Source organism: Corythoichthys intestinalis, chromosome 21 (assembly GCF_030265065.1).
Source record: "Corythoichthys intestinalis isolate RoL2023-P3 chromosome 21, ASM3026506v1, whole genome shotgun sequence".
Classification (NCBI taxonomy): domain Eukaryota; kingdom Metazoa; phylum Chordata; class Actinopteri; order Syngnathiformes; family Syngnathidae; genus Corythoichthys; species Corythoichthys intestinalis.
Window position 1 is genome coordinate 40,953,771 of NC_080415.1, and position 11,059 is coordinate 40,964,829.

Here is an 11,059-nt window from a genome sequence, read left to right on the forward strand (position 1 = left end):
TGATGATAACCTGCTGTTCAGGGCTAATTGAACAAAAAAAATGTATGGGTAGCGGACGTCCAATCGCTTCAAATGGATTGGCCATGTAGTTTTCATTTGTGCTTCCTCTGGCCAAGATGCACCATTCCACCAATGACTTTATCAGAGTAGACGTCCAGGAGGGGCACGTTGAGCTCCATGTGAGGAGGGGGAGGGGCGGAGCGTCTCGGCTCGGGGTGCCCCACCCAAGCAAGCCCCCCGCTTAGCCCCTCCCTCCCTCTTTAGCTCGGCGGCGGCGACTTGACGAGGAAAAACGTGAGTGCTTAGCTGTAGCCGTTTGTTTGTGTGCGTGTGACTTTTATGATCACTCCTGTTTCCGCCCATGACGTCACGAGCAAGGAAGGCGAAAGAGGAAAGATTTGACGGGATCGAAAAGTCAACAAGAGTGAATGCCTTTCTTCCGGTGACGTCATACTACGGCGTTCACCACGAGACGGCACACTTCTAAAGATAGCGAGACGGACTAGTCTTATCTTCCTCTGCTCGCTTGACATTTTGCATAAAGCCGCGTTCTTTGTGCGAGACTGCACTGATACCACGCTTTTTCAAGCTAAACGACTACAATATAAAGTCATGGCTATCATCGGTCAGAGACGCATTGATGCCGTTTCAAGTGGGAGGGCTGAACACCATTCATTCGCTGCTAGGGTTGCCACCTTTCCGAAATAGAAATAAAGGACGCCCAAAGCCAGCGGTCTCAAACCGACTCCACAAAGGGCCGCAGTGGGTCCTGGTTTTTGTTCCAACAGATCGAGCACAAACAGTTCAACCAATGAGGTTTCTACTAACATAAGCAGCACCTGATTGCAATCAACTGATTACACTTGTAAGAAACCAGATTGGTGAAAAGGTATTTGTCTCGTTTGGTTGGAATGAAATCCAGTACCCCCTGCGGCCCTTTGAGGACCGGTTTGAGACCACTGCGAAAGCCGTCCAAGCGAAAAGACAAAAAGTGACATCCCCAAACGTACCCATTTATAGAAACTGCTCACCAAAATCAAAGGAGCACATTAAAGAAACAATAATTGGATACATCCATATGATGTTGGATATTTATACAAATAACGACAGGGCAAAGGATGCCCAGTCTTTTAATGGAAATACAAGTTTACAGCCGACAGAGGGCTCCATTGTGTAGACACCAGAGTGAAATGAAGATGTGGCAGGCTAGTCCGTTTCGTCGCGGCACGCTCCTAATGAGACGACAGATGGCGTCTAGTGGCATTTCCTCCCAGATCTGCGTGAGGGCATCCCTGAGCTGTTGTGCAGTCTGAGGAGCAACCTGGCGGCGCCTCGTGGACGGAAATAATGTCCCAGAGACGTTCCATTGGGTTGAAGTCGGGGGATCGTGAAGGCCATTCAAATGTTTCAATTCCTTCATCCTCCAGGTACTGCCCGCGTACTCTTGCCCACGTGAGGCCGGGCATTGTCGTGCATTAGGAGGAAACCAGGACCTATTGCACCAGCGTAGGGTCTGACCATGGGTTCAAGGATTTCATCTCCGTAATTTATGGCAGTCATTTCCTAGGCAATAGAGGTCCACGGATATGCCTCCCCAGACCATCACTGACCCACCACCAAACCTGTCACGTTGAACGACGTTTTTCTCCTCGTCTTCTCCAGACTCTTCCACGTCTATCGCAGGCTCTCGGGATGAACCTGCTCTCATCTGTGAAAAGTACAGGGCTTGCCAATTCCGGTGTTGTCGAGCTCCACGGCGCCGGGCAGTGAGCACAGGGCCCGCTACAGGACGTCGGGCCCTCGGACCACCTTCCTGAAGTCTGTTCCCGATTGTTTGGGTAGAGACATTCACACCAGTGCCCCTCTGGAGGTCATTCTGTAGGCCACGAGCAGCACTCAGCCTGTTCTCCCTTGCACAAAGGAGCAAGTATCGGTCCCGCCGAGGGGTCGAGGACCTTCTCCGGCCCTGTCCAGCTCTCCGAGAATAACCGCCGGTCTCCTGAAATCTCCTCCGTGTTCTGGTGATGGTGCCGGGAGACACATTTAACCTTCTTGCTGCAGCACGTGTGGACGTGACATCCTGGAGAAGTTGGACAACTTCTGTAGGGTTAAGGAATCGCCTCATACTGCCGGTAGAGATAATTACGCAAGCCAAAATCAGCACGAGTGGAAAACCAGCCAAAAAAGGTCAAGGGGGAGGAACTTGAAATGACCTCCTCCACATGTAAAACCAGTCCTGTTTTGAGGGTTTTCTAATTGTTGCCTCTGAAGTGCCCCTGTTGTCAATTCCTTCAACACCGATACAGCTGAAATGGATTAACAAGGCCCTCAGCTGCTGAAAATGATCAGACAGGTTTAATTCAATTCATGCCAGGCCCAATAAAAAAAATGTTCCTTTCATTTTTGTGGGCAGTGTATATTCCGTATCGGTTCAATATGGGACACAAATTTGAATTCCCAATTTGGAACGATTCCTTTTTTCGAGGGATGGGTGGCAAGCCTTTTCGCTGCCAACCTCCCACTTCAAATGAATTGGATATAAACCCTGTTCAATTGACGACAGAAGCACGAAAAGACCTTTCAAACCGATTGCGTCGACTTTCCCTCATCACCATCTTATTTCTCACTGGATTATTCGATCGATGCCACTAGACGTCCGATCCGTTTCAAGCGGGAAGGGTCGCGGCACATTCATTGGACTCGACTCGTTCAAATTCACGGCAGAAAGACGATCGGACATCTAGGACGACGATAGACTGCTCCTTAATCGACGCCGGCCGTCGCGTGTGGGTAAGGTGACCGGCTATCGGAATGAACTAGATCTTAAGAATGTATATTGCGCAACGTCAGAGTCTCTTTTCTTAACGCTTCCCGATTCCGGTATCGGCGCGACGACAAAAGCGACTCTCTAAATCCCAAACCGTTTTGTCGTCGACGCAGGTCAGGGGTGCCGCGTTCGCGGCCGAAGGCGTCGCGATCGGCAAAGGCGCGCCATGAGCGGCGAGGAGAACGGACGCGCCGGCCGTCACGGGAGGATCGGCGATCGCCACGGGGCGGCCCCGGAGGGCGGCTGGGGCTGGGTGGTGCTGGCGTCCACCGTGGCGGTTCTGGCGCTGACGCTGGCCTTCCCGGCCTGCGTGGGCATCTTCTACAGTGACTTGCAGAAGGATTTCCAGGCGTCCAACAGCCAAACGTCGTGGGTGCCCGCCATCATGACGGCCGCACTCCACGCGGGAGGTTGGCTTCTATGCGCGGTAGCAGCGCAACACCACTACGACCGCCGTACCATCAATAAACCCTAAGCTCCGAGTAGCCCGTATCAGTATGAGTCGTTTAGGTGTCCATTGGGACTCATGTCGTGAAGATGCAGCGGTATAGGCTTTACGTAGGAAAATTTTCAACTCCGTATCCGTGCCAATTTTGATACTAAAAGCCCAAAGGAAATTCCCGGTGTCCCGCGGTCGCGCAAAAAACATTTGCGATCAAATACGTCCCTTCATTTTGACATTTGGCCGTCTTTCAGGGCCACTGTGCAGCGTGCTGGTGGAGCGGGCGGGTTGCAGAGCGACCGTCATGCTGGGCGGAGTCCTGAGCGGGCTGGGCGTGGCCGCCGGCTCCTTCGCGCGCTCCGTGGGACAACTGTACATCACGGCCGGAGCGGTCGCCGGTGAGCGGCCGAACCTATACCCCCAATCCTTCCGCGAGCCGGAAAGCAGCCTTCCGCTCTGGCCCCGCCCCTCCCGCAGGTTTAGGTTTCTGCTTCAGCTACCAGCCGGCCGTGACCATCTTGGGGCAGTACTTTGTGGAGCGCCGCGCCTTCGCCAACGCCGTCTCGTCCACTGGTACGGCGCTGGGCCTATGCGCGCTTCCGGCGCTGGCCGACTTCCTGCGCGAGCGATTTGGCTGGAGGGGCAGCTTCCTGGTCCTAGGCGCCGTCCTCTTCCACTGCTGCGTCTGCGGTGCCCTCATGCGGCCTCTATGGCCGCCGCCGCCGCCAGCGGAACCCGGGACACGTAGGTGAGCGGCTCTGATCCAATTCCCGTTGAAAAGTATACAGAAGTCAAGCGAGAGCACGAGTGCCCTCTAGCGCGTGCAAGATATTTATTACCGTCAAATTAAAAGGACGGTATCTCCGGTTTTCCGCCGTCTGCCGGTGCCAAGTAAAAAGTGGCAGAGTTAGCAATCTGCACTTTGATGGTAGCGTAGTCAAATACAGCAGTTGATTTTTCTTTTTTTTTTTTACAGTGCCGCAAAGCTAAAGACCCACCGATATATTGGTCGGCCGATGTGATAGGATAACTAATGTTCGCCTGAGTGAATTGTGATTTGGCACCACCTCGTGGCCAGGGTTGCAAAAGAAAAAAATTTCTAGATTGAGTGTTTCAATTCTTTCATAAATGAATAAACATCAGCTTACAAAAAATACTTGCGCTTGGGACTCAGGGGCTTTGTGGCGTGCGTGGCCAAACACCTGGCCCTGGACCAGCTGCTGCACAACCGGCGCTACGCCGTCTATGCGGCGGCCATCACCTGGACCATGTTGGGCTTCGTGGTGCCGCTGCTCTACCTGGTGCCCTACGCCACCGCCCACGGCACGGAGGCGGGGCGGGCGGCCTCCCTGCTCTCCGCGCTGGGCGCGGTCAACGTGGCGGCGCGGCCGCCCGCCGGGGCCGTCTTCGGTCTGCGGCGCTTCCGGGGGCGGCACGTCTACGTCTTCTCGGCGGCGCTGCTGCTGAACGGGTTGAGCAACTTGGTGTGCTGCGCGGGCCCGGCCTTCCCGGTGCTGCTGAGCTACGCGCTGCTCTACGGGCTCTCCATGAGCGCGGTGGGCTCGCTCATGTTCACCGTCCTCATGGACACGGTCGACGCCGGGCGCTTTCCCTCGGCGCTCGGCCTTCTGTCGGTCATGGAGAGCGTCACGCTGCTGGCGGGACCACCGCTGGCCGGTGAGAAGTGCCCTGCCTTCTAGCTAGCTAGCGCAGAGTGACCGACGCCGCCGTGCCCGCAGGACTCCTGCTGGACGCCACGGGGGACCACCGCCTCATCTTTGCCGGCTGCGCCGCCGTGGTGGCGTCGGCCGCCGTCTTCCTGGGCGTCGCCTTTTGGCGGATGGACACAGAGGAGCGCGCCCGAGACTGCGACGACGCGGCGGCGGAAGGACGCCCTCTCTCTGAGGACAGCGCGACCGTTCACTCGCCGATGCCGAGGGAAGCCGACCGTTTGTGATCATCTGTTGATTTGGAAACGACCCAAATAAAAGAGCGTCCGCCATTCCCAGACTTTTATTGGATTCTTTTGAACTTTTTGTTCGTCTATCGTGGCAACTATGAATGGAACTGGGCCGCTTGGCAGGGAAGGCATTGGACAAAGATGAGTGTTTGCGGCTGGTCCAGACCCGGCTGCAGAAAGAAATTACAGGGGGGGCATTACATTTTTTTGGGGCGGTACACTTCTTCAATGTAAATTTAGCCGTAACAGTGGCGTATTTACCCGTTATATTTTCTGATGATAGTGTCAGTCAGTGAAACTGCAGGAGGTGGCAGCGCTATCCCTTCATGTTGACTTTCGGCCACGTCTTTGTCATGGCTTGAGTTCGTCTTTAGTTTCTTGAAAAAAAAACACGGATGTCCATTCCAAAATCGAATTAGCAACGGAGGAGCCGCTCAATCGCCATTTCTGTAACTGGAGCGATCCCTATCCAATCGCAGTACACAATAGCAGGTGTTGTGCCGAAAAATAGCCGCCCCGCGTGAAATGTCCCCCCTGACGGGAACGCTTATTTATAACGCTTTATTGAGGTGAAAACATCAAATGTTTTCATGGACTCGTTACAGTAATGGATTTACGACTGTAAAATCACTTTTAAATAAATTAATTAGACAAAATACTAGTACTTTATTTTACTAACAAATCGTGGACTGGGCCACATAACCATCTTTGAACAGAAATGTATTAGTCTACAGGTTTTCACGACCATATCTCAATGACAATCACACAGTTATGACAAAATTCAGTTCAAGCAGTGTAAAATAATACATATATTCACGGGATAAGAAAATCGTTTCCATGTCCATCGATTGGTAAGAAAAAGCTGTACGAGTGATTTCTCAGTATTTATACTTACTCAGTGTGAAACTTAGCAATTAGGCTTGAAAAACTATCAGACAGGGAACTTGAGCAATGCATTTAAGCACATCAGGGCTGGTCGTCTCGCTGACAATGGCTTTGCAGACAGGTAGTATTAACGTCTCTGCCACAGTTTGGGACTTTTGGGATTTAGCAACAAAGTAACTGGCTTTCAGGGCGTTCTTATTTACCTTTGTAGTTTTCCTCAAAAAAGTTGCCCATTTCTCTGTGTTTTCACGAAGGCGTACAAAATAATCCATCGATTTGTTCTGAAGCGACGGGGGTTCATTTGGAGATGAGTTTAAGCTTGTATGGCGCCATGGCGCTAGATAGCCGCTCGTGTTGCGTTCAAGAACTGCTCGGATTTCTAGGTATCTCCCACCTAGCTGTCCTCGGTAATGTGTTGGAATAAAACAAAGAGGGAGGATTAACGGTCGTCACATATGGATAAAATGGAAAGGACACTTTTGTATATATATAATGAACAGTAGAAGTGCTGGGGTCCACATTGTTACGGAGCGCAAGGTGGCTGACGGCTAGAAATCCGAGCAGTTCTTGAACGCAACACGACTCATCTGCACACAACCGAGAACTTTTTCCACATTCCTTCCTTCCTTCCTACTGCAACTTTGCCCGACGATGTTAAAAAAAAGCGACATTGGATAATTTCTCGCGGCGGCGGCACAATCGATTGAAAAACACTGGAATATAGGGTTCATTCTCCACGTGTGTGTCTGTTTTTGTGGAAGATTTAAAAAAAAAATTTTTTTTTTAAATTACACAGTACAGTTTAATCGAGCTAGGGCGGGCACAGCCGTCCCTCGGGGCGGGCACGGCCCCCTAATGCCCGCCCATGCCGCCTGGTCTGGGCTGGTCCAATGCATCCGATTGGCGGGCGGAGACTTCATATTGAGTCACTTCCTGTCAATTTGGGTTCACTTCACCGGTCACTTCTTGTACATTTTTGTACCCCCGGTTAAATGGGATTTGATGTCTTTCGCCGTCCGTGGCACTTACAGTGGTATGAAAAAGTATCTGAACCTTTTGGAATTTCTCACATTTCTGAGTAAAATCACTACCAAATGTGATCTGACCTTTGTCAAAATCACACAGATGAAAAAACAGTGTCTGCTTGAACTAAAACCACCCAAACATTTATTGGTTTTCATATATTAATGAGGATAGTATGCAAACAATGACTGAAGGAAGTAAGTGAACCATCACATTTAATATTTTGTGCGCCCCCCCAGCAGCAATAACATCAACCAGATGCTTACTGTAGCTGCAGATGAGTTCGGCACATTGATCAGGACTAATCTTGGCCCATTCTTTTCTAGAAAACTGCTGTAGTTTAGTCAGATGTCTGGCATGAATCACTGTCTTTAGATCATGCCACAGCATCTCAATGGGGTTCAAGTCTGGGCTTTGACTTGGCCACTCCAGAATGTGTATTTTGTTCTTCTGAAGTTGATTTACTTCTGTGTTTTGGATCACTGTCTTGTTGCAGCATCCATCCCCTTTTTAGCTTCAACTGTCTGACAGACGGTCTCAGTTTTTCCTGCATAACCTTTCAATTCGTTCTTCCATCAATGATTGCAAGTTGTCCAGGCCCTGAGGCAGCAAAACAGCCCCAAATCATGATGCTCCCGCCACTGTGCTTCACGGTGGGGATGGGGTGGTGTTGTTGGTGAGCTGTTCCATTTTGATGTTATGTGTTACTCCCAAACAATTTAACTTGGGTTTCATCAGTCCACAAAATAACTTCTGTGGAGTGTCCAAGTGCCTTTTTGCGAACATTAAACGAGCAACAATGTTTTTATAGACAGCAGGCTTCCTCCCTGGAGTCCTGCCATGAACACCGTTGTTAGCCATAGTTTTTGCATATAGTTGATGCGTGCACATAGATATAGGGACTGTGCCAGTGATTTCTGTAAGTCTTTAGCAGACACACTAGGGTTCTCTTTTACCTCTCTGAGTATTCTGCGCTGGCGTCATCTTTGGTGGACGGCCACTCCTTGAGAGGGAAGCAACAGTGCCAAACTCTCTCCATTTGTAGACAATTGTTGATTGATGACTTTTAGAGATGGTTTTGAATCCTTACCCAGCTTTATACAAATCAGCCATCCTTGATCGCAGGTCTTCAAACAGCTCTTTTGACCGAGCCATGATGCACATCTCATTTCTTAGCAGGTGTGTGTTTTATAGTGGGCGGGGCAGCTTTAAACCACTCATCAGTGATTGGGCAGACACCTGACTTAAAATGTTTGGTAAAAATTGGTTTCAATTGCACTTGAAGTGTCCTTAGGTAGAGGGTTCACTTACTTATTCCCCCCCCTCTGTCATTGTTTGCATACTATCCTCATTAAAATATGAAAACCCAAGGGTGTAGGTTTGGTCTCAATATTGGTAGGGACGATAGAACAGCACAATCTGCACGTACACTTTTTGTTGGGGACGGGACATAAATAAGACCAAACAGATTGAGGGCTACATTTCTCACCAATGTAATGAATTGATAGGCTAAAAATAAATCTGTATTGACTATCCCTAACCTTCACACTGCAAATTTATAACATCTTCATCTAATATTTATTCTTAAATCTCGTCGAATAATTTTCTCTATCTTGTTTTGAGTGTTAAGGACTAATTAACAGATTTAATGGGTCAGATTATTCAATTTACTTTAGGTAAATATCATATCACCATTTGTTCTCATTAAGCCCATACATCCAAAGGTTGGTCATTTTTCACCAAAATCAAGAAAAAATGATTTCAAGTTTTTCTTTTTTTTTTTTCAGTTTTAAGGAGATGCTTTTTTTTCAGCGCATTATGTATAGGTTCAGGTGATACACCGTTGGATTCAAAGCTTTGTTTTCAAAAACTACTAAAGAAACTTCCAGAATAAATGTCTGGATTTTATTAGCAAATTTAAATGACAGTATCTGAACCCAAATTTGTGAATTAACATACAAAGAAATACAAAATTGTTAATCATCTCCTATCCAGGAATGCAAGAAAATAAACATTTGTCTTAATACCACTCAAAATTGTCAATAAAAATGGAGAGGAAAAACACTCCTGCTCTTGTCCACAAGCACAGCCAAACTCAACAAAAAGTGAAAGCTCCTTTAGGCTGCTTTAAGACCACATAAGCAAAAGAAGAAGGAAAACTGGGAAGAAGGGGGTAAACCTTGATTCACTACATTTCTTCCAGCTGAGCAGAGTTCACTATATCTCTCAGTTGAATGAACGTTTACATATAGTAGAATACACGTACAGGAGGACATTTCTGTCGAAGCAGTTTCCGACTCAGGCTTTCATATTACTTACAGCGGCTGCTGGCCGGAAAAAAAACTTCTGATATCCAAAGCGGGCGTAGGAGGCAGCATGTTGACATGTAACATAAAGCCTGAGTTAGGCTCCCGCGTTGCGGTGACGGCGCAGCGACTATGACGTCATTCGATGGTTCTCCGGCCAGGTGACGCGTTGCTCTGTAATTCACCGCCAAGCCACAACAGGGGTGTGGCGTTATGTTTGTACGGTTTTGGGGCATGCTTGTTGACTTCCTCTCGTCTATTTTAACGGAGAAAAAAATAAATAAACAACGCAAGATGGAACGCTTGAATGTGGATCTTCAGCTCATCAACATCATACAAATGTTGAGGCGCTGGCGACACAAAAGACTGTTTCGAGGCGATCTGTCCAACTTTTGATGCCGCTTAGAGTTGTAGCCTCGGGTGGAAACCAGCTAGCTGTAGCGGCTCGCTTCAAACTGGCGTCGAGCACCGCGTCCGACGTTTTGTCCGAGGTCTGCAAAGCCCTCCGGCCCGATTTGCTTGCCGTGTCCTACAACTGGCCAGTGGGAAGCCGTAGCAGATTTCTGGCGTCTATGGAACTTCCCAAACTGCGTCGGAAGCCTTGATGTTAACGTTATCATAAAAGCTCCGAGGCACTCTCAATCAGTGACGATGTATCGTGTGTGAACTGTCTGTTGTTGAAAATTAAATATCAAAACAACTCTTTTGACACCATATACTTGAAGTGTGACATGTAAAGAAGTCACAGACTCACAGCAAACATATGTACACAATAAATGATGAAGTGCACCAACCAAAAATACAACATAAAGTGATAAAAAGCTGGCAGTTTTTGGCCGACTGGGTCACCGCTTGGTGTGGGCACTCGATTCTGAACACACACATCTTCCATTTGTTTTTATTCAATCGCTGGCTGACCTCCAGCCCCGTATTTTCTCCCACGAATTGCTTGCCATTTGGCAATCTTCATAATGTCTAGACGAGACATTGTAGAAGTTGCCGTACTTGCTTTTCGTTGATACTCTCGTCGGCTTGGTCCATTTTTGCCTGTTGAAAAATATTGTTTGATAATGCCTGTGATTTCGCACTGAACCGGAAACAACAGTCTGAGCGGACCAATCATAGTCCATTTCCACCACGTCAGACGCGTTGACGCGACGCAAAGTCAGAAAAAAAGGAAGGAGCCAGAGAGGCTACGGCGTAGGGTCGTAAATCGGCTCTTCCTTGACGGCGCGGGTCTGACGCGGAAGCATAACTCGGCCTTAATTCTGTACTGTGAGAGTGTGCATGGGGGGGGGGGGGGGGGGGGGGTGAAGTCAGCAGCCAATCAAACGTGTGTTTGAGAAAAAGAAACATGGGCTGGCTCATTCAGCAAGTGAAAAAGGGGTAAATGTAAGTGAAAATAATTCCCTTAATAATGGAAGGGGCAATTCTATCGTTACAACAATCTAAATGACGTATATAACTGAAGTCATTTTATCATGCAAATAAGGTTGCTTAAAAGTTGGTGGGGACAATTGGAGCATCCTGAAAAGTTGCTAGTCTTTTGTCCCTATGCAAACCTACGCCCTTGTGAAAACCTGTAAGTGTTTTGGTGGTTTTAGTTCAAGCAGACA

At 48.7% G+C, this 11,059-nt stretch overlaps 1 protein-coding gene across 2 annotated transcripts; it reads left to right on the forward strand.

The window, feature by feature from the left end:
* The first annotated feature begins 249 nt into the window (after positions 1-249).
* Positions 250-9,750, forward strand: slc16a5a (solute carrier family 16 member 5a). 2 transcript variants are annotated; one of them, XM_057826601.1, is made up of 6 exons: positions 250-294; positions 2,941-3,237; positions 3,524-3,667; positions 3,747-4,017; positions 4,444-4,946; positions 5,009-9,750. In XM_057826601.1, exons 2-6 carry the CDS (start codon positions 2,994-2,996, stop codon positions 5,224-5,226), a joined length of 1,380 nt encoding a protein of 459 aa, XP_057682584.1. In that variant the 5' UTR covers positions 250-294; positions 2,941-2,993; the 3' UTR covers positions 5,227-9,750. The 2 variants fall into 2 exon arrangements, with proteins under 2 accessions (XP_057682584.1, XP_057682585.1); XM_057826602.1 differs by lacking the exon at positions 250-294 and adding an exon at positions 321-2,790.
* The last annotated feature ends 1,309 nt before the right edge of the window (positions 9,751-11,059 follow it).

Coding starts and splice junctions, on each gene's coding strand:
- slc16a5a (XM_057826601.1), top strand. CDS start 2,994: ATGAGCGGCGAGGAGAACGGACGCGCCGGCCGTCACGGGAGGATCGGC. Junction 3,238..3,523: donor GGCCGCACTCCACGCGGGAG/GTTGGCTTCTAT, acceptor GCCGTCTTTCAG/GGCCACTGTGCAGCGTGCTG. Junction 4,947..5,008: donor GGCGGGACCACCGCTGGCCG/GTGAGAAGTGCC, acceptor CCGTGCCCGCAG/GACTCCTGCTGGACGCCACG.